Source organism: Astatotilapia calliptera, chromosome 14 (genome assembly GCF_900246225.1).
Source record: "Astatotilapia calliptera chromosome 14, fAstCal1.2, whole genome shotgun sequence".
NCBI lineage: Eukaryota > Metazoa > Chordata > Actinopteri > Cichliformes > Cichlidae > Astatotilapia > Astatotilapia calliptera.
The window spans coordinates 1,530,582-1,557,307 of NC_039315.1; the positions used below are offsets into that span (position 1 = coordinate 1,530,582).

General features: G+C 43.2%; 1 protein-coding gene across 9 annotated transcripts in view; it reads right to left on the reverse strand.

Annotated features, from left to right (window-relative positions):
- Positions 1–26,726, reverse strand: part of ltbp4 (latent transforming growth factor beta binding protein 4) — a 59,808-nt gene that overhangs the window by 17,068 nt on the left and 16,014 nt on the right. For 6 of the 9 annotated variants that reach the window (XM_026192601.1, XM_026192602.1, XM_026192604.1 and 3 more), the window contains 7 exons: positions 16,998–17,204; positions 8,611–8,856; positions 8,212–8,285; positions 6,098–6,274; positions 5,344–5,446; positions 3,109–3,168; positions 1,732–1,854 (listed from right to left, as the gene is read on the reverse strand). In XM_026192601.1, the coding sequence (XP_026048386.1) occupies positions 1,732–1,854; positions 3,109–3,168; positions 5,344–5,446; positions 6,098–6,274; positions 8,212–8,285; positions 8,611–8,856; positions 16,998–17,204 (990 nt within the window). The remainder of the gene's footprint in view (positions 1–1,731; positions 1,855–3,108; positions 3,169–5,343; positions 5,447–6,097; positions 6,275–8,211; positions 8,286–8,610; positions 8,857–16,997; positions 17,205–26,726) is intronic. The other 3 variants (XM_026192607.1, XM_026192605.1, XM_026192606.1) reach the window with 3 other exon arrangements.

Sequence of the window (26,726 nt, forward strand, 5' to 3'; positions counted from 1 at the left end):
CCTTCCTAACCAAGACAGTTAGGTTAGGAAGCTTCATCCATGCCTGCTAGTTAGTGTTCAGCAACATCCAAGTAAAATCCAAGAATTTCACTCATTGAAACTGGAGCTCTGATTCGTGGACAGGTTGTTACTACAGTAACCTCGCAGCAAGTCACATGATGTCATGATGTCATTTAAAATGCTCCAAAAGGCTCCAACAGCACAAACACGGTCCAGAAGTCCAGTTCAGGTGAAGCTAGCAGACAGCTACTGACACCTGTGCCACCATCCACCTGCCAGTCAAATAGGCCACGCCCCTAATAATGCACACTGTAAGCCTCAACATTATCCAAACAGGTGAGTTGTGCAAACATTCTTGTTATGAAGGAGAAAATTATCTGTAAAAACCAAACAGTTTATCAGTGTATCAGGCTGTAAACGTGTTTATTTCTGCTCTAAAGCTTCAACATGTGAGTCTGACTGACTCACTGCTGCCTCTGCTGGACGTCAGAGGAACTGCAGCTTCATTTGCTTCAGTGTTGGCTTCATTTTTATTCTGCTTTATTTCTTTTACAGGAAACAGACTGTGGGGAGGGAGCTGCTCCGAGGTGATAACTCAGCCCAGTAAGCGCAGGTTAAAACACAAACAGGAAGTAGAACAATAGAAAAAGCACAGCCACTTTGCTGCTTGTCCAAGTCCGTGTGGATGTCAAACAAAAAACCTTCAATTTGACAAAACAATAATTTGGATATAAAAAATATTTCCAGGAAAGGAAAGAGACCAAACACAGACACACTGTTAAAAAAAAGTAAAGCTTTGATTAGAGCGCTGTCATCAGTTACCGGGTAGACCAGCATCCTGAAGCTCCTCCTCCTCTGATTCACTGAATGCCGGTCGGAATAAGCAGAGCACCGGTCAGGCTTCATACAAACCATCTGAGCACTGAACCTCTCCCTCATGTTCCCCAAAGAACAACGAGCAGAACAAAGATTTAAAGTTGACCTTTAAAAACACAGAAGTCCTCTCATTATTCCTGCTGAAGGTCTGAGCCGCAGTCCGACGAATCTCATCTACAGATTTTCAGAAAAGCTCAGAGTAAATCAACAATTCTTTGTAAGAAAAATTGTGTTTAGAACATCTTTAAACTTACAGAAATGCTGTATTAGCCCAGTGTAACTTTAATACCTGAGTGGCTGTTTGAAGTTGAAATCAGCCAACACTGTGTAGCTTGTCTAATAAACTACACAGACACTGTAGTAATAATTTGTCCTGTGTTATATTATTTTATCAATTTCAGTTTGCAGGTTGTCTGTGCGTCCTAGACCGGGTTTGTGAGTAGACTCCTGTGGTATCAAAGTGAAAATCTTAAGTGACATCATTACATTCGCCAGTCCAGCCTTTTACACCTTAACACAAAAATGGCTGTGATGCTTTTGAACAGAACCTAAAGTTAAAGCTGAAAGTCTGCAGTGCAGTTGCTGAGGTGGCGCAGGGAGCCAAATCCTCACTGCCCACTGTGTTACAGCTATAGTAGAAATTAGAGTTATTTCCAGCTGTGCAGCAGCTTCAGCTTTTCTGTACTTTGATGTGCTGCACAGCTAAACTTTGAGAGAGACGAGCCAACCAAAGTCCAGGAGAAACTTGGAGAGCTCAGATGGATTCAGGAAGTCCTGACAGGAGTCGGCATCATTCCTCATTTCATTCCCAAGCCGGCGGCGGCGGCAGCGTGCATGTAAATGTGCGTTACTTACAGATGCAGATTCCATGTGAGGCGTCGAGGATGAACCCCAGCCTGCACACGCAGCTATAGCTCCCCCTGGTGTTCACACAGATGCCGTTCTCACACAGCCCCGGCTGCAGGCACTCATTCACGTCTACACACACACACAAACACTTCAGGCTTTTCTCAGCTGTCAAAGCGATCCGACGTCAAACGTCCTCTAAGACACCGTTTATTTACTAACGCCCGGATCCCGAGTGGGCTCATCAGAAAACTGATAAACTTTTTAAAGATGGATCAGTCCTCTGGTCGTAAATAAAGAAATCCATTGCATAGGAAACATGGAGACTTTAAACAAAGAGTCAGATGAAGATTTCTTTATCTTGGAAGCAGTTCAGAAGGAAAGCTGAAGATCTTACATTTGGTAGCTGACAGTTCGTTGGTATTATCTTTATGTTAATTCTGATCGATGTCACTTTTGTTCACGCAGTAAATATGTTTTTTATCGCTAATGTCTAAACAGACTGGAATATGAAGGAAACCAATAAGAAGAAAATCAGAGGAAAACAGGGCACCTTTTATAAACTTCTGACTTTAAAAGCAGTTACGACAGTTAGTTATGATTTTTTCTCCAAGAAATCTGTGTGTCGAGCTAAAGAGATTAATGACATCTGTGACCATGGCAGAGTAACTGTCCATGGCTGAATCATCACACTGAAGCCATTAATGCTAATATCAGCCTGTAGAACTACAGTCTAAGGTTAAATTAGGCAGTTAAACCTTTAATTGTTACAGCTCAGATTAAACACTGCAGTTTTGGTTTCTTTCTACTAAAACTTTCTGATAAAATGTTGGTGGAAGAAGTTTTAGTTCCCTTTGCAAAGATGAACAAAGCTCAGTATAAAATAGATTAAATAAGGATTATTTTACATATTAATTCGTTAAAAGCAGCCACTGTAGTGTTGTTATTCCTGGATTTATTTGTAGTTTGATGACACATATCTGCAAATGACCACATATTGATCCGATCTTGTCCTATGATAAGATTATGCCGTGTCATCGGCATAGTATTGTAACTGACCAGGGCTGCTCTGAGTATTTTTTGTACAAGTTTTGAAAACAGGAAGGCATATCTGCTAATTATTCCTTTATGTAATATTTTCATAACAATTATTCAGGCACTACGTTAAGCTGTCAGCCAATCCCGTGAAAACGTTAATTTTACCAGCATTGCTTCTTCTGCTGTGAGTGGATGGACCTGCGTACTGATCTGTTTTTCATTTAACAACAGAAGTTCACATTTAGGAAATGAAAAGAAAGAACCTTCTCCGATTGATCGTTTAGTTTCTCTGTTGTTTAAAGAACAGAATATTTCCACCGCCTGTACGATTACAACCGCCAAACTCACCGACGCACTGCGTTCCATTGGCTCGCTCAAACCCAACTGGACAGCTGGCATCGCTCTGACCTAACAATGATCAATAACCAAATACACGCTGATCAATCACCAATTCTTGTGGAATAATTATCTGATCACATACTTATATTTAATGTTTGCTAGGAGAGAACACAAAACACAGTTCTGCACTGTTTCTAAGAAATATATTACAAATTAAATTATTTATAAGAAAAAGGTTGTAAGATGTACCACCGTGCTGCCTAATGTAAGATTAGGCAGCACGGTGGTACGGTGGTTAGCACTGTTGCCTCACAGCAAGAAGGTCCTGAGTTCAATTCCACCATCAGGCCGGGGTCTTTCTGTGTGGAGTTTGCATGTTCTCCCCGTGTTTGCGTGGGTTCCCTCCGGGTACTCTGGCTTCCTCCCACCGTCCAAAGACATGAAGCTTGTGGGGATAGGTTAATTGGATAATCCAAATTGCCACTAGGTGTGAATGTGCGAGTGAATGTGAGCACGAATGGTTGTCTGTCCCTGTGTGTGTTGGCCCTGCGACAGACTGGCGACCTGTCCAAGGTGTACCCCGCCTCTCGCCCTATGACAGCTGGGATAGGCTCCAGCGCCCCCCGCGACCCTGAAAAGGATAAGCGGAAGCAAATGGATGGATGGAGGTTGTAAGATGAACTCCCCAGAGTTTGTTACATTAAAGTCAAATTAGGTCAAACAGAAACACCAGGGGGCGCCATCACAAAGCCAAAGCTATAAACCAGGGGTGCCGAACTCGAGGGCCGATGTCCTGCAGGTTTTAGATCTCACCCTGGGTCAGTTCATTACCAGGAATCTGGAGAACTTCAAGACTTGTTGAGGAGGCTATTTAAATAAACCGTGTTGGATCAAGGACACATCTAAAACCTGCAGGACACCGGCCCTCGAGGCCTGGAATTCGACACCTGTGCTATAAACAGCTTTTTAAAGATCTTCTGGTCACTTTTAATGAACCATGACAAACATCAAAAATCGTACCAGTTGTGTGTGTGTGCGCGCGCATCCAGGCCCTCTTTTCTGTTCTTTAAAGGTGTATGCCGTCATTCTTTACAGGCTGGTGTGAAGCTGGATGCCAGCAGTTGAGCTAACATGATTTCCTGAGTGTGTGTGTGTGTTTGTAAAGCCTACAGTCCCACAGTTGCATTCCTTTACTGTTAGTCAGCTCTAAAAGAACAAGGAAGCCCGATTACTTACTGTGTGTGTGTGTATGCATCTATGCTTGTGAGGACACACTGCTGGGTTCTCACTTTGAGGCAGACCTTGGGAGGCCTGTTAAATGGTTTGGACCTGATTCGAGTTCAGTGTTGAAATCATGATGTTTGAGTTACGGAACCTCAGAAGGCATGTATTAACTACGGTCCCCACAAAGACAGATGAACAAATGTGAGTGTGTGTGTGTGATGAAGTCCAATAGTTACATAAGCAGCTACTGGTGAAATATTTCCCAAATATTAAAGTCATGAAGTAGCAGACCCTCACTCACAGAAAAAGTGTTAGTATAACTGTGCTAGTCTAGGTATCTTTGTGAGGACCTCTATAAATTCAAGCCTAAGTGAGGACATTAGTGAATAGTGAGGACTTCTTCTCTTGCAGAAAAAAGGAGAGCTTTCGAAAGACCTCTTTTATGACACCTTTGCTTGCTGACCCTAAACCGCTAAATCAAACCGGTGTAATGCTGCAGCAACACGTGACTTTACATAGCATGTGGCCGTCAGCTTTTCACATGAATGTTGGTTTCAAACTCCACTGCTGGCCCCTCACTCTGCCACCTTTCTACCTTTTACAGAAAAAGGCGAGGAGGAATAACAGTGCATTGTTTTAATATTGATGGGTCATTTTCTTTTGATATAAAACACTGCAATGACCACCAGCATGAAACAGATGTCATACTATAATATTCTTGCTTGGACCAGGGAGTGTAAAGGAAGAGTTAGTCAAACCTTCAACAGTGCACGTCTGGGTTTACTGTACAGGGATAAAGTTAGCTATGGGAACTTTTCCCGTGTGTCTCAGTTTAATTACCAGAAGGTTTTGGGGCCTAATTTAATGTCTAAAGCAATAATAAAATGTCAGACATATAAAAGTCTTCAAAGTTTTCTGACTGACCACAGTGAGGTCACTCAAGGTAGGTTATGGAAGCCTGAGTGGACCACACAGTGTGTTATGTTGTGTTATACGAGTATTGTGTGTACTTTTGTATACCTGTGATCTCAGGACAGATGACACAGTCATCGATGCCCCAGGCCTTTCCGATCCCTCTGCAGCACATTTCCTTGCTCCGAAGGCCAGGAAGAGGAGAGCTGCACTAAAAACAAACACAGTCCAGGATAAATCTGATGGACCGCAGCCATGCTAACATCTATCAGGCTGGACTTTCATCAAAACAAGACACAACAATATGCATCGTGTAGCAATGGGATAATTTAAGGACTTCTTTGTCATTTTAAAGGATGTAGGACCATGTGTTCGCATTTTCTGCTTTTTGTAATCACATTAAAGTTGATCTATTCAGTATTTCCTTACTTCCTGTCATATGTCTCCTAACACAGTGATAACTCGCCAAATGATGAGGTGTATATGTACAAGTAATCCCTGTGTGCCAAAAGCTCAGCTTTCAGATTGCTTTAAACACTCAGTTTCAGACTGTTTGTTCTACTCTTGGATCCCTATGATGTCATAGACAGCACTTATCCCTAACATGGGTTCAAGGTCATGCTGACTTTGCAATCCAGCAGTGACAGAAAAAAAACAGCCTATGTGGGGTAAAAAGTGCCGAAAAGGTTGTTTTTTTTGTTTGATGTGACAGAACACAGTAATTATCCACCTGACAGTCGTAGAAATCTCCAAACATGGAACATTGAACAAAATCCATGTTAATGGGTAAAAACTAAGTTCTCCTTTGAAAACCTGCTGGTAAATGTCAGGTGGTATTTTGTGTTCATATTTTGCCACTCACCTGTCCGTCTTGAACCTCTCTGAAGCAGTACTTAAAGCCGGACTGCTGGGTGTAGACGCTGTCCCCTCTCACAGTCTGGGCCAGGACTCTGCTGCCAGCAGGAGCCGGAGCACCTGCTGACCCTGAGGAGGAGGAGGAGGAAGAGAGCGTCCGCAGGGTGGGAGTGAATCCAGACACCTGGAACAAGAAGATTCAACTTACCTACGAGCAAGTGAATGCAAAAGACTACAGGCACATTCAATGAAAGGGTTAAAAATAAATGAATAAATTACATTAAACTTGATCTGTGGTTAAATTTTAAAACTCCTGCAAGAAATTAAGACGACTGTTTAGATGTGCGTCTGTCAGTCGAACCTTGGATACAGGAGGAACAATGTGGTTTCGTCCTGGTCGTGGAGCTCCCAAGGATACTGCACAGGAATTTGCCCACCAGTCTATATGTTCTTTGTGGATTTGAAGAAGGCGTTCGACTGTGTGGGATTCCTGTGGGAGTTGCTTCGGGAGTATGGGGTGTCTAGCCCATTGCTATGGGCCATTTGATCGTTATACAACCTTTGCAAAAGCTTGGTCTGCATAGCCGGCAATAAGTCTGACTTATTCCTGGTGGGTGATGGACTCCGCCAGGGCTGCCCTTTGTCACAGCTGATGGCCTCCAGCTCGCACTGGAGCAGTTCCCAACAGAGTGTTAAGCAGCGGGAATGAAAATCAGCACCTCCAAATCTGAGGCCATGGTCCTCAAAAGGGTGGAGTGCCCACTCCGGGTCAGGGACGAGTTCCTGCCCCAAGTGAAGCAGTTTAATAATAATAATAGTGAATTGCATTTAGCGCTTTTCGAAACCCTCAAAGCGCTTTACAATGCCACTATTCATTCACTCTCACATTCACACACTGGTGGAGGCAGCTACAGTTGTAGCCACAGCTGCCCTGGGGCAGACTGACAGAAGCGAGGCTGCCATATCGCACCATCGGCCCCTCTGGCCAACACCACTAGGCGGCAGGTGAAGTGTCTTGCCCAAGGACACAACGACGGAAACTGTCCGAGCTTGGGCTCGAACCGGCAACCTTCCGATTACAAGATGAACTGCCAACTCTTGAGCCACAATCGCCCTGTTTAAGTATCTCGATGTCTTGTTCGAATGATGCGAGAAGTGAGCGGGAGATCAACAGACGGATTGGTGCTCTGGCTGGTCACGAGCTGTGGGTAGTGACCGAAAGAACGGGATCACAGATACAAGCGGCGGAAATGGCTGGCCTCTCCCTTAGAGATAGGGTGAGAGGTTCTGCCATCCCGGAGGGGCTCAGAGTAGAGCTGCTGCTGCTCCACATCGAAAGGAGCCAGTTGAGGTGGTTCAGGCATCTGACAAGAATGCCTCCTGGGCGCCTCCTGGGCGAGGTGTCCAGGCATGTCCCACCCCTCCAGGGCAGACCCAGGACACGGAGAGATTATATCTCTTGGCTGGCCTGAGAAGGCTTCGGTGTTCCCCCGGAGTAGCTGGAGGAGGTACTTAGGCTGCTTGCCAAACGACATGGCCCCGGATAAACGGAAGAAGGTTGATGGATTTAGATGTTTTTAAAGAACTTCCAAGAATTTTTTTTTAAATAACTAAAGAATTCTATATTTAAGAAAACAATTGTTTCAAATAAAATCAAAGATTTAAATGATAAAAAAAATAAATTATATATAGATGTAATATAATTCTTATTAATTATTAAAAATGTAATAAAAGATCATTAAAAGATTTAAAAATTCCAATTGTAAAATTTATTGATTATTAATAACATGTAAAATAATAAATCTAAGAACAAAACAAAAGAATATGTGGAAATATAAAAATATGTAAAAACAGATGACATAAATGCCAAAACTGAATATTAATGTTTATGAAATATCTACAAAATAAAAAGCTTGTAAAACCTCGATGACTGTGAGAGAATATTATTTAAATGCCTGTGGCCAGTAATAAACAAAGATATTTACAAAACTATAAGAATGTAAAAATACAAAAAACAAAACAGCTGTTCTTTGTTTTATCAACAGCTTGAACAAAACGTTTATCATCACATGATGACTGACAGTTTAATCGTCCAATCAGAGGAGCTGTTAATGTTCTTACCTTCACCTGGTGGACCTTCACGTTGGCCTCAGGGGGGTGCTGAACTCTGACCTTCACCATGGGCCCGCTGGGGGCTGCACGTGAGTGTGAACATTAAAGGATAACTGCAGTGAGGCACCATTCACAATAGCAACAAATTACCAATGGAAGCCCGAAGCTGCCAAAAATGTATCAACTAAATGACCAATGACAAACAAATAAAGATATTATTACATATAAACATAATAATGTCAGAACAAAACTGAGCAAACTACAACCGAAATAAATAAAAATCTGTAAAATATTGAGATATCAAGAAATATTTTAAAAAATTCTATATTTCTAAACTCCAAAGAGTTACACAAAAACGTCATAGCCACCCATCGACACAGTTGGGGTTAAAGGTCACAGGTCGCTTACCTCCAGCAGTCATCGCCTCTGCGTCCCGTCCTAGCGGCAGCAGGAACTCAGACCGAACCAGCTCCTGATTGGATGCCATGGCAGAGAGGAGAACCGGCTTGACGATCTCATTGGTGGAGAAGGCTGCAGAGGAGTCTGTGGGTGTGACGGGGATCTGGCAGAACTTCCCGGTGAAGTTTGGCGGGCACAGGCAACGGTCCTTCTGCAGACAGACTCCGCCGTTCTTACAGAGCAGAGGACAGAGGACTGCGGGAGGCAAACAAACCTGCTTACTTATCTATTCAGTAAATAAATACCATCACAGGTTCATGATTCCTGTAAGCTGTTTACAGAACAACAGCAGTAAAATCTGTCAAATTAGGAAGAGCTCACACACAGGCTAAGGATTGAAATAAAAAATAAAGTACCAAAAGCTTCAGTTCCTTTAATGAACAGCAGAGGCAGCAGTGAGTCAGTCCCCATAGACTGCCATGTTAAAATAACACCTCTACGCTGGGAGGATGCTCGTATTAATTGTATTAAAGCTTAAAGTTGAATAATTGAGGGCGTGGCCTCTTTGCCCAACAGGTGGATGGTGACACAGGTGGCTGTAGCTGCTAGCTTTTTCTTCCTTCTGGCTTCACCTGAGCTGGACCTCTGGACTATGTTTGTGCTGTTGGAGCTTTTTGGAGCATCTTTAATGACATCATCTGACCAATAATATGAAATAATTCGTCATTTTCTACATCAGTCTTTGATTACTGAAGTAACCAGGAGACAGAAGAAGTTTCCAGAAGAAATCTGATCGTGTGAGTTTAATGAGCCTGCTGCTCTGTCTCCTGGGGGTACCATCTGGACCAATCTGGGAACAACAGAAGAAGCATTTTAAGAAATGATTGGTGATATGTGGGTCTGAACAAAGCTAACTGCTACAATGGGATAGCAGGCTCCACCCACTTCCTGCATGCTGTATGAGCTCAGCCTCAGGACGCTGGTGTACACTTACCCAGAGTTCAGCTGCTGCTAATTAACTGATACACAAAGGCCTTAGCACTGCAGCCATGACCTTTCTGGTCTTCAACCTGCCAGTTTGAGTCTAAACACCAAAGCTAGTCCTATTCCCTCCCCACAAAAACACAAATGCCATCGCCCTGTGATCTGACAAAGTGATTGCTGAGGGTGATTCTGCACTTACAGCTGTAATTCAGGCACCCGACACTGTCATCTCTGTTTGATGAGTTCAGGTTTAAAAACAGACATCGGTAGATGTTTCATATGTTCAGTTTCTTTCTTTTTAACTGTAACCACTGAATGGTTATTTTCAACTCATTTGCAGTATTGGAAATTAAGACTTCTTCAACATAACCTTTTATAATCCACAGGCAGTACCTTTTCAGCCCCCGGGGGAGTCTAGCGCTAAAACATAGACGATATAAAAGATGAATGTTGTTACTGTGACGTCCTGTTCTGAAGTTAAGCGTTTTCACCATTTACAGTGTTTTGACGAGTGAGGGGAAGCTCTGACCTCTTTTCTGGCACTTGAAATGAGCAAAATTTAAAAAATGGACTTTCTGTTTTATTGCATATAACCTGCGATGACTGAGCTCATAAACCCATCAGGAAAATGTTTAGAGAGCTTGGGGCTGGGGCTGTTTTTCCATAGGCTTGCAGAGGAACTCTTGAATCGGATCAAACTCGTGTTTGAACTTCAGTAAAAAGATGAACGACTTCCACTGCTGACGCTCCGTGTGCGCCCGTGTCCACGCCCTCACAGTGTGCGTGTAGTCCTGTTTGTTGATGTTACTCTGTCACGCACACACACACGCACGCACACAGCACTGCTGCGTGTGTTGCTGTAAACACAGTTATCATGCTGGACATCAAACCACAGATGGACCACATCAACACAAACACACTTGGAGAGTTTGGACGACATTCCTGGGGCAAAGCTGAGAAAAGACAGAGCGAGTGTGGGGGATTACACTGATGAAATACTGTAAACACTGAAAAACTGATGGAGAGAATAAACAGAGACAAACATGAAAAATCTATGAGATGAACTTTGATTTTGCCCGTCCCCATTGGCCAATGTCTGGAAGCCTGCCGAGAGGCAGCACCTGGAGGCTTTGAGCTGTAGCTGTACTTTATCCTGTGTCTGTGAGGAAGTTTAAAAAATGTAGGGTGCCAAGTATTCACAGCTTCGGGCTCACATTTTATATCTTTAACGAATGATCTGAAAGTCTGGTCAGGTTTAATCTGAAAATCTGAACGTCACAAAACATCATCAAACACACTCCAACCCAAAGCCACAAAAGAGCAAAGACTAACACTGATTTAGTTTAGCTCACACACAGCACTGCAGCTCACTAATGACTCAGTCACACTAAGATAAACATGAGACAGTCACCTCCTGAAGACTAGTGAAAGTTGGTGTGTGCCCAGTCATTGCATGGAATATTTTCAAATCAAATCACTTTTACTGTCACATCACAGTGCAAGCTTTACAAACAACAGAGGTGTGCAAAACACAAGAAACATAAGAAACAAAAAAATATAAGAGCAGGAATGTGGGAATTTTAAGGATAAATATATGTACAAATATAAGAATTCACTCAGCAACCATTTGGAAGTAGTTGAATTGACCAACCTGGACTGACTGAGACAGACAGACTGACTCCATCTTAGTCCCTTTTTATCAGCGTGTCGATCAGCGTGTCATTATCCGGTCTTTCAGTGATGATGTATGAATCCTGCTTCCGGGTCCAAACTACTCTGCGTTTATTATGGCTGTTGTGTTTTTCACATGTTTTAATGCTTTGTATCTTGTTCTATTGAATCTGAACAAGCCCCTAAAAACAGTCAGTGATCACTGTCGGCCTCTCTGTTCATTTTAAAGCTCAGTTTTTAAACCTTACGATGTAGCTACAGCCCAGCCCATGCAGCAGTATATGAATGACTAACCTCGTATTGTGGATGGATTATCTCAGTTGTTCTCCTGGCTGAAGTTTGGTCCGTTTACAGCATCCTGCCATGCGATTACATTTGTCCCTAACCATCGGGAACCCTCACGTTAACTTTTATCGAGTGGAAAAAAGTTAGCGTTCATCCTCCAGCTTCAGTGAGTTTATGCTATGCTAACATAGCTGTGTAGCTAGCGATCACATAGCACATCATTATATAGCAGCTAGCCCAACTTCAGTAACCCTACAAACGTCACTGCTGTTTAGTTTTCTCTCTTCTTTATGTTGGAAGTGATAGCAGAGCTGTACGTTTGAATTCTTTCAGAAATCTCTCAGTCAGAACATGCTATATCATGTTTAGGTGGAAGCTAGCGAGCTAACTTCCTGCTAACTTCTAACTCTGTTAAACTTCATGAATTCTGTTTTCATGGATGCCTGGATGTTAAACTTTATTGTTACACCTGGTAAAGCAGCAACGCTGATGCAGACCTGGTCAAAGCACCAATTTGAAAGGCAACAAGATCACAAGTTCACCACACGTGGTTGCAGTAACTGTGGTTGTGCCGTTGCCTACATACACTATTTAGCACCCCTGTGTGAGTGTAACATTCACGGTCACTGGTGTCTTTACAGGTTTTAAGGAGGTTACCCACAGAACCTTTACGTCTAATGCAAAGCGCACATCTCCGTGTTTTTCAGTTATGGAAACTCGGTACATCTGCCCTCAGATAGGACTTCAAAACCAGGAGCTTTCTAAAAATGTTGCACTTATGATATAAATGTGAAAAAAGAAGGAAGAAAACAACAATAGCATGTGTGGTGTCCTGCCACACCGCAGTGACCGTGACCGTCACCTCCAGCAACTCCCACAGCTCACACTCAGCTTGTTTTTTCCTGACCCGCAATCCGAATTTATCACTGAACAACAGATACGACTGTGAGACGCAGCAAACCGCACATGCACAAACTCTCCCTGACAGTTCAGCAGCTAATTTAGTCAGCTCCTGCTAGCCTGGTGGATTTACTTGAAGAAGTGTGATTAAAAGTAGCTGAGGAATCTGCCAGCCCCCACCCGTGGATGTGCAGACAGCCGTCATCGGGTTATTGGGATATGGACGAAAAACTTCAAAATGTTAAGAGTCTCAGGAAGATTTTCTCCTCTTTATGGAGGCTTTTGTTGCTTTCTGTTTTGGTTACCCAGTTACAGTCCAGTTCCTGTAATAGACTTAAATTACCCGAACCCCACAAGGAATACATTATCCCCCACCTCGCTCTGTAATGTTAATCCTGTCCAAATGGAATGACATCCATGCTAGCAGCTCTGAGAAGTTGCTCTGAAATGTTAATATTTAGTTTATTTAGTAGAATTTCTATTGCTTTGGTTTGTATGTTTTGACAGATAACATCTCCCATGATTTCCTTTACATTCGTGTGCTTCTCTGTTTTGATTGTTAGTCTGTATGTAAAGCGAGAGAGGCTGATGGGGGGAACAGCTGTTTGGACAGGGGGATTAACCTCTGACCCTATGATGTCACCACCTCCTCCCTTGTGTTTGTGTGTGTTGCTGTCCAGTCTTACCTCACTGCCTGTTTAAACATTCACACATCACCAGCAAAATATCCTGGGCACATGTGTGTGTGTGTGTGTGTGTGTGTGTGTGTGTGTGTGTGTGTGTGTGTGTGTGTGTGTGTGTGTGTGTGTGCATGTTCCTGTCTAGCTATCTTTGTGAGCACCGAAATCTGCATTCTACTATACTTGTGAGAACCAACAGTGACTTGTGAGGACACACTCACCGGTCCTCACAAGTTTGAAAATGTGGTTTTAGTGTCAGGGTTACAATTAGGTCATGGTTAGGTTTAGGGTTAGGGTAAGGGGCTGGGAAACCATTATGTCAATGAAGGCCCTCACTAAGATAGCTGAACGGGGCTGTGTGTGTGTGTGTGTGTGTGTGTGTTACTGATGTTGTGAGGACAAAGAGCTGTAGTCCGCATACTGAGGACTTGACATCCTTATGACGACAAAAAGCAAAGCCCCCCCCCGTGACATAAGAGTTATATTGCTTGATTAAAAATTGGCTGAAAGTCACCATCAGGTTGGCTCTCCAACAAACTAAGTTACTATGATGTCCTCTGAAACACAGGGACGTGCGATGGGGCTATTTTTATGATCAATGAAAGCCATATGTCAGTGGTCACTCTTCTCCCTCTGCCCCTCTGATTCCTTTCCTTCTCTCCAGATGTAGCACTTGTTGCACAAATATCCAGAAAACCAGCAAACAGCCATCGGTATTCATCAACATGAAAATACGATGGCGCAAACTCTTCAAACCATCAATGAGGGTAAAATAAAAAGACCCTTGTGGAAAACCCTTTTCTAAACCAAGGCCTTTAAAGGCCTTTAAAGCATAAAACAGAGGTAGGAACAACTACACATCTGCAGGTGTACACCCCCCACCACCTCCTGCTCTGCAGAGGAGGATTTATGGTTTACTGACCTACAAATAGTCACAGACAGCTATCACTGTTAACCTTTAGTGCAAACAGACTGCCACTTCCTGAGTTTAGTGTTTGAGGCAGCAGCTCTTTCTAAGAAATTTAGGTATGGTGCTGAAAGTTGCCAGGGAAACACCTGGAAAGAAACCATGCTTGGTTAAAAAAATAAATAAATAAATAAAATCAAGAGCAAACACTTTCCACCCCTCAAGACAGCGTGGAGAGAATACAGGAATAAACAATAATGCTGAACTTTAAACACCTTTTCTAGACTGGTGAGATGAAAACTGGTGATGTTAGCCATGTAGCAACAGCTTATTACGTGAGCGAACTGATACAATTTACTGCAGACTCCTGGTCTCTTTTTCTAGTAGTTCAGAAAATATGGATGACTACAATCAAAGCATTGTCATTTTCTAATTTTGAGTCAGTCGCGCTCTGCAGGAATCTTGAGTATCTCATACAAAGGGCACCTGACTCTTGGGATCTGATAATCAGCAGATTGCGCTTCTCTTACACAGACACCAGTCCAGCGTTCACGACCTTTGCCTTAATAGCAGAGCATCTGCCCAAAGAGCTCATTGCATAAACAGGCTAATCTCAAACTAGAAAACATCCAAGTATGAACTTAATTACCGTTTGGTATTCAAATGGAGAGCAGCCATCACCAGCACCATGCTCAGTTTCACCGAAAAACACAAAACAGGAAACATCGGGGTAACTTTGCACTGCTGGAGACAGTGAAGTCAATAAATGATGGTGCTGAACTTCTAATAATGTTTACACTGATAAAATGAAAGCTGATAATGCTTTTGCATCAGCAGCCTGAAGAGGGAGCCAATGAGCCATTTGTTAAGACTGAAAACAATCAATTTATGGGATTAGCTCAATCAAAGCTTCAAAACTAACTGCCAAACAGTTAAATTAATACTGTAAATACTGCATTTTCTCTTGGTGTAATACCGGCTCAGATGAGGCCTTAAGCTTGTTGGTAAAATGCTGCCCCCTGCTGGGGAAGGTTTTAAAAAGTGCTCAATTTAAATTCGCAGATTATCTGGTAACATGTAGCTTCCACTCCTGAGAGGTTTTAACGGTCTGACTATGGAAAAGAATATTGAAATGTTTAATTTTTGATTAGTTTTGACCCTTTTCAAATCGTTCTGCTGTGAAATTTGGGATGAATTAAGATAAGCACTCAGCTTATCTCAGTGTGAGTTTGACTTCCAGTTCGAAGCCTTTTTTGTGGGGCTTTTCTGATCCAAGCAGATTAAATATGAATCATGGTAATTGCGATACAATTACAGTTGGAAATAATGTAACGAGTGATTGGTGATTAGATAAACTGCTGGCTTGTGTTTCAACCCACTAATTAAGTTTAAATTAAACAGCGCTGGACGCTCTGTGCTTTCGGCGAGAGCCCTGAGCTGTTTGACAGCTCCGACTCGCTGCCAGCAGGAACGATTAACACTCACTGACCAGGGATCAGATCAGACTATACAACTATTCACTGGCTGGGCTTCAGCCTCCCAACTCTGCCAACCATCAAAGAGCTGCAGGTCACATGACTCAGCTGGAGCAGCTTCACACGTGAAGCCTCATTGAGAGCGTGAAGATCAAATGTTCAGCGCAGGAGTTATTATCTCTGACGGGCTGGAATTTTCTTGAGCTCATTCGCTATAAATTTTGGTGTAAATCTCAGGTTTGAGCCTCTCATGTTACCTCAGATTCAAGTCCAAGAGTCCAATATCCGACTTTAGCAAAGTAAATCTAGGCAGAGATCATCTGACAACACTTACAGTAATTTATAAAGAATGTCCAGATTCCTCAAACAAAGAAGAAGAAGAAGAAGAAACCCCAGCAGCATTAAGATAATAAAACACTCCTCGCTATTTATGGGCAACAAAACACAAAAACGGATGATACTGCCAGCAGTGGAGGACTCGGCTGGGACAGAAGAATTAAGCAGACCCATTAATAAAAGCTGCAGTTCCTTTAACATCCACAAGAGGCTGGTGTCAGCAGTGAGTGAGTTCCCGTAGACTCCCATTCAAAACTTTACAGCAAAACTAAACATGTTTACAGCCTGATGCACAATCTGTTAGGTGTGTAGATAATTTTGCCTTCATCACAACTGTACACAAAAAAATGTTTTTATAGCTCACCTGTTTAAACTGTATTAAGGCTTAAAATTTGTATTATTGGGGGCTCTTTGACTGACATGTGGCTGAGGCTGTTAGCGGTCTGCTCGGCTGCACCTCAGCTAACTGGAGTCCCTGAACTGGACCTTTGGACGTGTTTGTGCTGTCAGGGCCTTTGTTAATACTAATATGTGACCAATAACATGGCTGTTGTGAGGTTTATGGTTCAAAGCTAATGTAGCCTTTGGTGATTCACATGTCACGTGAAGCAGGTCAAAAACAACCCGCAGTAAAACTGCTGGTTCGTGTTTGTTCGGTGAGTGCTTGTTTTTTAGCTACAGAGGATTCTGCAGGACATTTGGACGCTGCCCATTTTAAATAAGAACATATTAATGACTCAAATGCGTTTTCACGACGTTTTCAGGGACATGAACGGGAAATTCTGCGTCTCAATTATTTTCATAAATAAAGGTTGCGTGGTCGCACAGCACCATCTCGTGGTCTGAACTGGGATTACATCAAGACCAGCTGGCCCTAACTCGACTTCAGCTGATATCTCTTCAACACAATACACGGATGTCGTGGACATAAAAGTTTGCTCACATCCTGCTGATCGCTTCACATCACTTCATACTGGAAGCTTTACACCAACTTCCAGCAGGAATTTAAATTTGAAGCAGATTTAAGACAAGCTGCACAAACCTGCACGTGTGCATTATTTACTGCACGCAAACATGGCAGTGAACCTGACACTGTCCCTCTCTGTGACAGAGTTATTTATTCACATGCAGGTCTTTAAAGTTAAAGCTTCAACTCACAGACTCTGAAGCCTGGTCCGTGAGAGCCGTCTCTCCTTCCTCCTCCTTCGCCGCCGCTGTACAGTGTCGTCACGTTGCCTCTCTCGCAGTAGTTGACACATCGGTCTTGGCTACAGCGCACCTTGCAGATGGTCGGCGTGAACATCACCTGGATCGTCTCTACTCCTCCCCCTCCTCTCACTCCTCCTCCTGCTGTCTGTCCATCGGCTGGCAGAAGGGAGGTGAAGAAGAAGATGAAGGAGCAGGACAGTGACAGGAAACAGCAGAGTCGCCGCATGTCGAGTGTTTGGAGTCAAAGTTTGCGAGTGTGATGCATCGCCAAAAATCTCCCAAACCTCGGCGCTCTGGCTCTGCCCCGCTTTCTCTCTTTCTTGCTCTGTGGTGGAGTGCGAACGAGCGTCGCAGGAAAAAAGGAGGGAAGGAAGGAAGAAGAAAACACGTTTCCCCCCTCCCCTCTCCCAGTTCGGTTTTTCCCTAAACACTCCTGAGTGAGAGAGCGAGCGAGCGAGCAGGAGAGAGAGAGGGGAGAGAGATAATTGAAAGCAGTGTGCAGGACTGGGCTCCGATCCAAACAAAATGTTTAGCGGGGATCTGGTCCATCAGTCCACACTGAGAGAGCAAGCATTACTGTATCAATCTCTCTCCCCTCTTCACTCCTCCTCTTCTTACTTTATTGGCCTTTTCTTCGGTACAAACAGAGGCCCACTATCTCTGCACACAGTTTCATAACCCACTGCAGAACACTGGAGGACGTCACGGTGGTGATGCAACCCCGGTTTTGGGTTTCTGGGGGTCAAATTCACCAAAAGTTTTAAAGTGGCTCCACGGTGCAGAGTTTGCAACTTTAAACCGACAGAATCCGATCATTTCCTCCACCTGTGAACGCAACACTGACCAACACTGACCTTTGACGCTGATACCATGCCAACGTGACCCAGCATTCAGTGTGTTTTTGCTCTGTGTTTTGTCTCCATCAGCCTCCAAAGGAAGCCCAACACATCCATACACAGTGTAAAAGATGGATGTCACGTGACGAGCGTTTTTGCCGTCGCCATTTTGGTGTTTTGAAACCAGATGTGTCAAACGAGGATCGAAGCTTCCATTGAAACTGCAGCCCTGGTGTCACAATCCTCCCCTACTTTATGACTATTTGCTGACTTTTGCTGGAGTCAGCAAATTATTTTGCTTTCCTCTTTTCTATTGCTGGAGGTTTCTTCCTGTTTAAAAGGAGTTTTTCCTTCCCACTGTCGCCAAAGCGCTCGATCAAGGCGGTTGTCTTTGTACTATCGTAGGGTCTTTGCCTTACAATAAAAAACGCCTTGAGACAACTGTTGTTGTGATTTGGCGCTGTATAAATGTAAGTATTGAAGTGCACACTAAGCAGTGCGACTGGTTGGTTATACTGGGAAACCAGTGGAAACAGTCCGTTTTATTTCAGCTGTGTTAAACTGTCTGAGAGAAACCAAAGAACAAATCAAACATGCAAACTTCATATGAGGGTGAGCTGTTCCACACAACAAAGAAACTGCTTTGGACGAATAAGGGATCAAGTTGATCCTAAGGATCTATGTTTCTACCCTCCCTCTCTCTTTCTCTCTGAGCACTAAGGTCTGAGGGATATTTTCTGGAGATCTGATTGGTCAGTGGATCACGATTTCATGCCTGCTGATCTCTGATCAGCTTTAGAGCAGCTTCGCTCTGCAGGGTAAAACCCAAAGGCCTCTCAGCCAATGAGAGCTGAGACAAACTCCATCTGCTCTGAAACTATGAGCAGACGGTTATAAATAAAATCCTAGTATTTATTATATATTGTTTGATTTTCTAACACTGTGACGTGCACAGAGCTCACAGGAAGCTTCATTGCTCTCTTTTTTAATCACCTTATCTTAATGACCTTGTAGTACCATATCACTCCATCAGAGCACTTCGCTCTCACACTGCAGACTTACTTGTTGTTCGTAGAGTATTTAAAAGTACAGGGTGGGCCATTTATATGGATACACCGTAACAACATGGGGCTGGTTGGTGATATTAAAGTCCTGTTTGTGGCACATTAGTATATGTGAGGGGCAAACTCCTCAAGATGGGTGGTAGACAAGGCTGGACTGGGACAAAAAATCGGCCCGGGCATTTTGACTAGAGACCGGCCCTAGGGGCGGAGCGTGGGGGTGGCTTACTGGGCTTAAGCCCGGGTCTTTTTGTCAGAAGCCCGGGGTCTTTTGGAGTGTAATTTTTTCATAGTTAGATGTCTGGCTGACAACTGTATAAAACAAAAGCTACACACAATATTAGAAGCACATAGCGCACACTGTGGGAATTTACGACTGTGCGTGAATCCCCCCCTGATATTGGTATGATCCGAGCTCAGGCACTAAGCGACTGAGCGAGGGGGCGGGGCAGCTGCTGCCTGTGAGTGCGCTGTTGGAGAAACGGAGCCAGCCGTACTAAGGAGAGCTTAAGTTTGAGCAGGTACCAAAGCAAAGCATTCGTACTGTACAAATAATGTAAATATGACGGTGAATCACGAAAGATTGATATGAAACTGATCACTTGACCCATATTACGTTACTCGCTCTTCAAGTGAATCAACAAATGGCGAAATTAAAAGCCGAACAAATGCTATTTTTATTAATGCTGTTTCTTTAGAGAGTCTTAGCTTACGTGTGTTTATTTCATATTTTCAGTTCTTACCCTCCCCGACTAAATCGGTTTCAGTTATGCACTGAAATATAAGAATGGACATTAGAGGCTTCTTTCAAAGAAAAAACTCAGGTAAATGTTATTTTATATATTATGCTTTGTATGTTGTTCAGTATATTTCTATGCAAAACAAGAGGGATTTCAGTACACAGCAGGATATTCACATTTATAACCAGATATTTACACTTTAGGGAGAAAACATTTTTACTGTACAACATCAATTTAGAGTCAACTTTTGTTTTAGATAAATATTGAAACATCTTTTGAATTAGTTAAATGTCAGAATAAAGAGAGACAGAGCTTCTATTTTTATCACTTTCATCAAATGTAGGAGCACATATACACTAAGTTTATTGTAAATTAATAAGAAAACTCCAGACGATTCCATTCTGAGCTGAAGAAGCTTCTGATTGGTTCGTAGAGTCCATGTGAGTAAATTGGTGGCACAGCTGTGGATGCATATAAGGCAAAACACAGAGCCTGTTTCTGTGATATGGGAACATCAGGAGATGTCAACAAAACACCAGGAACAGAACTGTGGAGCTCCATAAGTGTGGCTCAGTTTGAATACAATTTGGTGCCATTTACAAGAAATACAGACAGTTTCTCTCTTTACTCTTAAAGTTAACAAATATGTTTTTATATTTATCAATCTAAAAAAAATAAACATTTAGTCTGATTTGATGTTACAATTAAAAAGTGTTTGTGTTTTGATCTGAAGAGTTTGTAAATATCTGGTTTCAACTGTATATTTGATGATTGTCAGCACAAAGAGGGAGAGAGGGAACAAGAGCAGGTGAGACTCACATGTTAGTCAAATGGTCGTTTACCAAAAGTATCAGCGTATCACAGGTCCTCATGTATCTCGTACCTAGTGTTTCTTTTTAGGTTTGCTATTTTTCAAATTCTATATTTATTAAGTTCTGCAGCTTGTTTGCACAACAAGGCTAAATAATTATATAAACTTTTCTCAATCTAAATATTGGACTTTGGTAGAATTAAAAAATAAGTGTAGTGCAGGTCTATGATGATTTTTAGTACTACTTTCATCTAGTTCTGATTCTGGTTCTGTCTTGGTTAAGTCCTCAGTAGTCCTGATTTTGAACTGTTGTAGTCCTGTTTTAATTCCGGATCAGTTCTGGGTCTGGTTGAATTGGGGTTTAGTCCTCGTGTCTTGATGCAGCCCCGACTTTGTTCTGCCTCGCTGCTTAATTAAAAAACTAGTTTAAAGTGTCCTGCATGTGTGATATCTATTTTTCCCTACATGAAGTCATTCTTTTTTGAACAAAACTCAAAACAGAGTCTCTTATCTCGTTTTCTGAAACAATGCATAACTTAGCTAAAATGTCAGAGTCTTGACTGGGAGTTAAAAGCGGTGAGCTTCCTTTTGTTTCATCTTGATGCATTCTCAATCATCCAGGGAAACAAATCTCCAAAAGTCACCAACTTGGAGTGTTTCAGTTTGCCATCTTAGGGAGAAATCAACACACATGGGTGTATGTCCTTTGTTGCTGAGATTTATTGATAAAAACAGTACAAAAAATCAACCATTTGTACACATTTTTACAAATAATTATAAAAAGTGAGTGAGTACATTTCAACATTTTCAGCAATCACTCACAATCCTGGCACTGCCATGGTATCTGTAGTCTGCATTTACCTTGGCTTGGCTTCCTGATCAATTGTCCACTACCAAAAGGAAGCCAAGCCCTGTGATCACACCTTGTTTTGTTGTAAAGGGTGGCAGGGCTTGGCTTCCTTTTGGTAGTGGAGCATTGATCAGTCGTCCATTGTGGCATCAATGTGATCACACCTTGTTTTGTTGTAAAGGGTGGCAGGGCTTGGCTTCCTTTTGGTAGTGGAGCATTGATCAGTCGTCCATTGTGGCATCAATGTGATCACACCTTGTTTTGTTGTAAAGGGTGGCAGGGCTTGGCTTCCTTTTGGTAGTGGAGCATTGATCAGTCGTCCATTGTGGCATCAATGTGATCACACCTTGTTTTGTTGTAAAGGGTGGCAGGGCTTGGCTTCCTTTTGGTAGTGGAGCATTGATCAGGAAGCCAAGCCCTATATATATGATACAATCTCACTACACTTAGCCTAATCCTTCATTGCCCTGAAGAATTCTGTGGTGTACGGACCTCCTCTCCAAGGAAAGAAAATGCAGAGAAGACTCACCACTCAGCAGGCCTTGGAAATGATCCTGAGGGAAGTCGACCCTTGTGACTCGGATGGAGAAGACCTACAAGTTCAGCCGGATTCGGACTCAGAGCTGTCTGATCAGTCTTCCGGTTAGTTGCATTTCATGTTATTTCCTATTTCATTTCAAATAAGTAAGTGGATGTAGTTTGTAAGTAAGATATTTCAGACATTATTCTGATACAGAGGAGGAGATACTGGACCTTCCCATTGCTCACAATTTGAATTTGTTCACACTGCAGATGAGGAGACTGCTTCTGCACCTAAAAAGAGAGCTTGTTTGGGGACTGAGACAGCGAAAGATGGCACAGTGTGGCGTGAAGAACAGGTGGGGACCTGTCTCCCTTTCACCCCAATAGAAGCGTACGCTGCAGATGGAGAGCCAACGGCTAAGGCCAGGAGAAATATCACGAGTCGCCTTCGGAGCTTCCTGTGTTTCATCACTCTTGACATGCTTCGTAGCATTCAAGAATGGACTGTTCAACATGCACAGCAAACGGAGCATGTTCATTGGTTCATGGACCTCCCTGAACTAATGGCATTTATTGCAATTGTCATCTTGCGGGGGGTTACCAGGGTTCCATCTCTAAATGACTGCTGGTCAGCAAACCTGGGAAACCCACAGATAATTGGAACTATGGCACGAAACCGCTTCAAAGAAATCATGCAACACCTACGCTTTGATGACAAGTCCACCCGCAGTGATCGAGCAAAGACTGATAAGTTCGCTGCAATTTCCAGTTTGTGGGGATCATTTGTCACCAACTGCATCACGTGCTACAACCCTGGTCTACATATCACCGTTGATGAACAGCTTTTCCCATCAAAGACTCGGTGCAGTTTCCTGCAGTATATTGCAAGTAAGCCGGACAAGTTTGGGATCAAGTTTTGGGTGGCTTGCGACCTAAAATCCAAGTACATTTGCAATGTCTTCCCATATCTTGGCAAGGACCCCAGTCGTCCCACTGGGGAGAGACTTTCTGAAAATGTAGTAATGAGGCTGATGGAACCATTCCTAGACAAGGGCAGAAATGTTACCACGGACAATTTTTTCACATCGCTTTCACTTGCGCAAAAACTTCTTAGACGGAAAACCACCATCCTCGGCACAGTCAACAAGATTCGCAGGGAAATTCCTCAATCCACTAGACAGACAGATCGCAATGAATTCACCACTCAGGTATGTTGCAGGTCTTTTCTGGTTCTATGTTTATGTGTTTCATTGTGTGTAAAAGTGCTATGGAAATAACAATTTATCTTATTTCTTAGGTGTTTTCAACCTCTGCTGCCACGCTGACGGCGTATGCGGCCAAACGGAAGAAGACAGTCTATATTCTTAGCAGCATGCACGGCGTGGTTCAGACTGATAACACTACCAAAAGGAAGCCAAACACTGTCACCCTTTACAACAAAACAAAGTGTGGCGTGGATGTGATGGACCAGATGGTTCGGGAGTACACTGTCCGCAGAGGAACACGGCGCTGGCCAGTTGCCGTGTTTTATAACATGATTGACATGGCAGCACTGAATGCACATGTGCTGTATCAAGCATGCTCCGGGACGAAGGAAAGACGGGTGGACTTCCTGGTGGAGCTTGCAAGGGAGTTAGCTCACTCTCATGTAGCTGCGAAGAAGGCAAGAAAAGAACAGTTGCCTTTGACACAACCCTCCACACCGAGCCCTGGAAAAAGAGCCATGTGTCAGGTCAAACACAATTGCAAGAACAATCATGCCACTGTGCGATGTGTTCACTGCAACAGATACACATGTGGTAAATGCAGACTACAGATACCATGGCAGTGCCAGGATTGTGAGTGATTGCTGAAAATGTTGAAATGTACTCACTCACTTTTTATAATTATTTGTAAAAATGTGTACAAATGGTTGATTTTTTGTACTGTTTTTATCAATAAATCTCAGCAACAAAGGACATACACCCATGTGTGTTGATTTCTCCCTAAGATGGCAAACTGAAACACTCCAAGTTGGTGACTTTTGGAGATTTGTTTCCCTGGATGATTGAGAATGCATCAAGATGAAACAAAAGGAAGCTCACCGCTTTTAGCAGCTCCCCCCCCCCCTCATCCACACACCCCCACTCCCCTCCCTCCAGAATTCCCAGGTAACAACCCAATTTACATATGAATGACTAGCCAATTTAGCTTCCCTTTCAGTCATTTCTACCCCCCCCCCCAAAAAAAATAAAAAATAAAAAAATCCCACATGCATACTACCCTTTAGGGCTAAGCCCCGGGTGTTTCAAATGTCTGGCTCCGCCTCTGACCGGCCCACCAGGATAAAGATTGAAAATGGGACGGTATGCCCGATGGCCAGTCCAGCTATGGTGGTGACCATGGTGACCATTTAGAAGTCGGCCATCTTGGATACAACTTTTTTTTTTTTTTTTTTCCCAATAGGAAGAGGGTCATGGGACACATCAAACTTATTGGTAATGTCACAAGACAAACAATGGTGTGCTTGGTTTCAACGTAACTTTATTCTTTCATGAGTTATTTACAAGTTTCTCTTTGTTCACAGCCATTGACATGTCGAAGAGGTTAACACGTGAGGAGCGGATCGAAATTGTGTTGATATCTGGTGAACGCAGTAACCGGGTCATTGCAGCAGATTTCAATACAAGACACCCTACGAGACCACCCGTCTCCCATGCTACAGTTAGCAAACTGCTTGCTAAGTTTCGTGAAACTGGTTCAGTGTTGGATTTGCCAAAATGTGGACGCAAGAAAACTGTCACTAATGAAGAAACATCAGTGGCTGTCCTAGCTTCATTCAGCAAGAGTCCACAGCGTAGCACTCGCCGCATGTCACTGGAGAGTGGCATTAGTCGAACATCCCTTCGGTGGATATCAGCTACTCACAAATGGCACCCTTACAAACTCCAGCTACTGCAGCATCTCAACGAGGATGACCCAGATCGGCCACAGAATTTGCAGAATGAACAAAACAAAAATTGGAACAGGACCCTCAGTTCACGCAGAAGATTTTGTTCAGTGATGAGGCAAACTTTTATGTGAATGGTGAAGATAACAAACAAAACCACCGCTATTGGTCTGACACGAACCCACATTGGATGGATCCCTCCAAGACTGTTGGAACAACAAAAGTGATGGTTTGGTGTGGTATATGGGGTACAATGATAGTGGGTCCATTCTTCATCAATGGAAACCTCAAGGCCACTGGATATTTGAAATTGCTACATGATGATGTGTTTCCCTCTTTATGCACTGAAGCTGGCACGTTCCCTGAGTTTTTCCAGCAAGATGGTGCACCACCACATTATGGGTGCCAGGTCTGAGCATTCCTAGATGAACAGTTTCCTGGAAAGTGGATTGGTCATTGTTGAAGTTGAATGGCCCCCAAGGTCTCCCGATCTGACCCCCTTAGACTTTTATCTTTGGGGTCATCTGAAGGCAATTGTCTATGATGTGAAGATACGAGATGTGCAGCACCTGAAACTACGGATACTGGATGCCTGTGCTGGCATTTCTCCTGCGGTGTTGCTATCAGTGTGTGAAGAGTGGGAGAAGAGGGTTGCATTGACAATCCAACACAATGGGCAGCACATTGAACACATTTTATAAGTGGTCAGAAACTTGTAAATAACTCATGAAAGAATAAAGTTACGTTGAAACCAAGCACACCATTGTTTTTCCTGTGACATTACCAATAAGTCTGATGTGTCACATGGCCCTCTTCCTATTGAAAAAACAAAAGTTGTATCCAAGATGGCCGACTTCTACATGGCCACCATGGTCACCCCCCATCTTGAGGAGTTTGCCCCCTCACATATACTAATGTGCCACAAACAGGACTTTAAAATCACCAACCATTCCCATGTTATGACGGTGTATCCATATAAATGGCGCACCCTGTAGAATGGGAGGCAGAGCCTTTTCGTCAGATCAGCGATACACGGCTGCTCATAGGGGGCCGTCTGATTGTTGGGCCTTTGCCTCACAGTATAAAGCACTTTGAGGTGAATATTATTGAGGTTCTGTGCTGTATAAATAAAACTGAACCACTGTTGGACTTCACAGGGTGACACTGTGCACTCCAAACCGGCCCCGTGTCAATGAACCAGTAACGGGGGCCCCAGCAGAGGTGAGGCTGTGGCTCTGGCTGGAATAGAGGCTGGTTGTTCCTGTGGGTGTTTTCCTATGAGCTCATGTCCTGACTGACAGACAGAGAGCTGCTGTAAGGCAGAAACAAAACAAGCAATATTATTATTGTTATTACAGCACCACCAGTTTCTTAAGGCTCCGCTCTCACCGCAGGAGTCAGCTTTCACAAATGCTCATAATGATCTGCTCTGTCACAGTTTAAGGAAACGGGAGCTGACGGCCGGCGTTTGATGCCAGCGGGAGCTGCAGGTTTTATTCCTTTTAAAAAGTGAACAACAAAGGTGTGCAAAGGAGGATTTTGCAGCTCACCAACAGGTGCCAGCTAATATTTTTGTTAATGGTACATAACAAAACTCATAAACTCAGTTTTTTTGGACCTGGGTTTGTTTTTATGTTGTCAACCGTTTTTTTTAACTGATAATCTGACAACGATGGACAAACACACAAAAATTATGGATGCATGTGTTCCAGTCATCCTTAATAAAAGGACTCAGATCAAGCCAAACTGGAAACATCTCAGAACCAGCTTCCACCAGAGCTATGAGAAAGCCTCCATCTGCAGCTTTCAGCCGTTCCTGCATGAACCGGGTTCTCCCCAAAGCAGAACAAAGACAGGAACTGTTTACAGGTCTAATCATGGCGATCAGGCCCGGACTCTGACACCGCATTAACGCTGTCTTTATCTGAA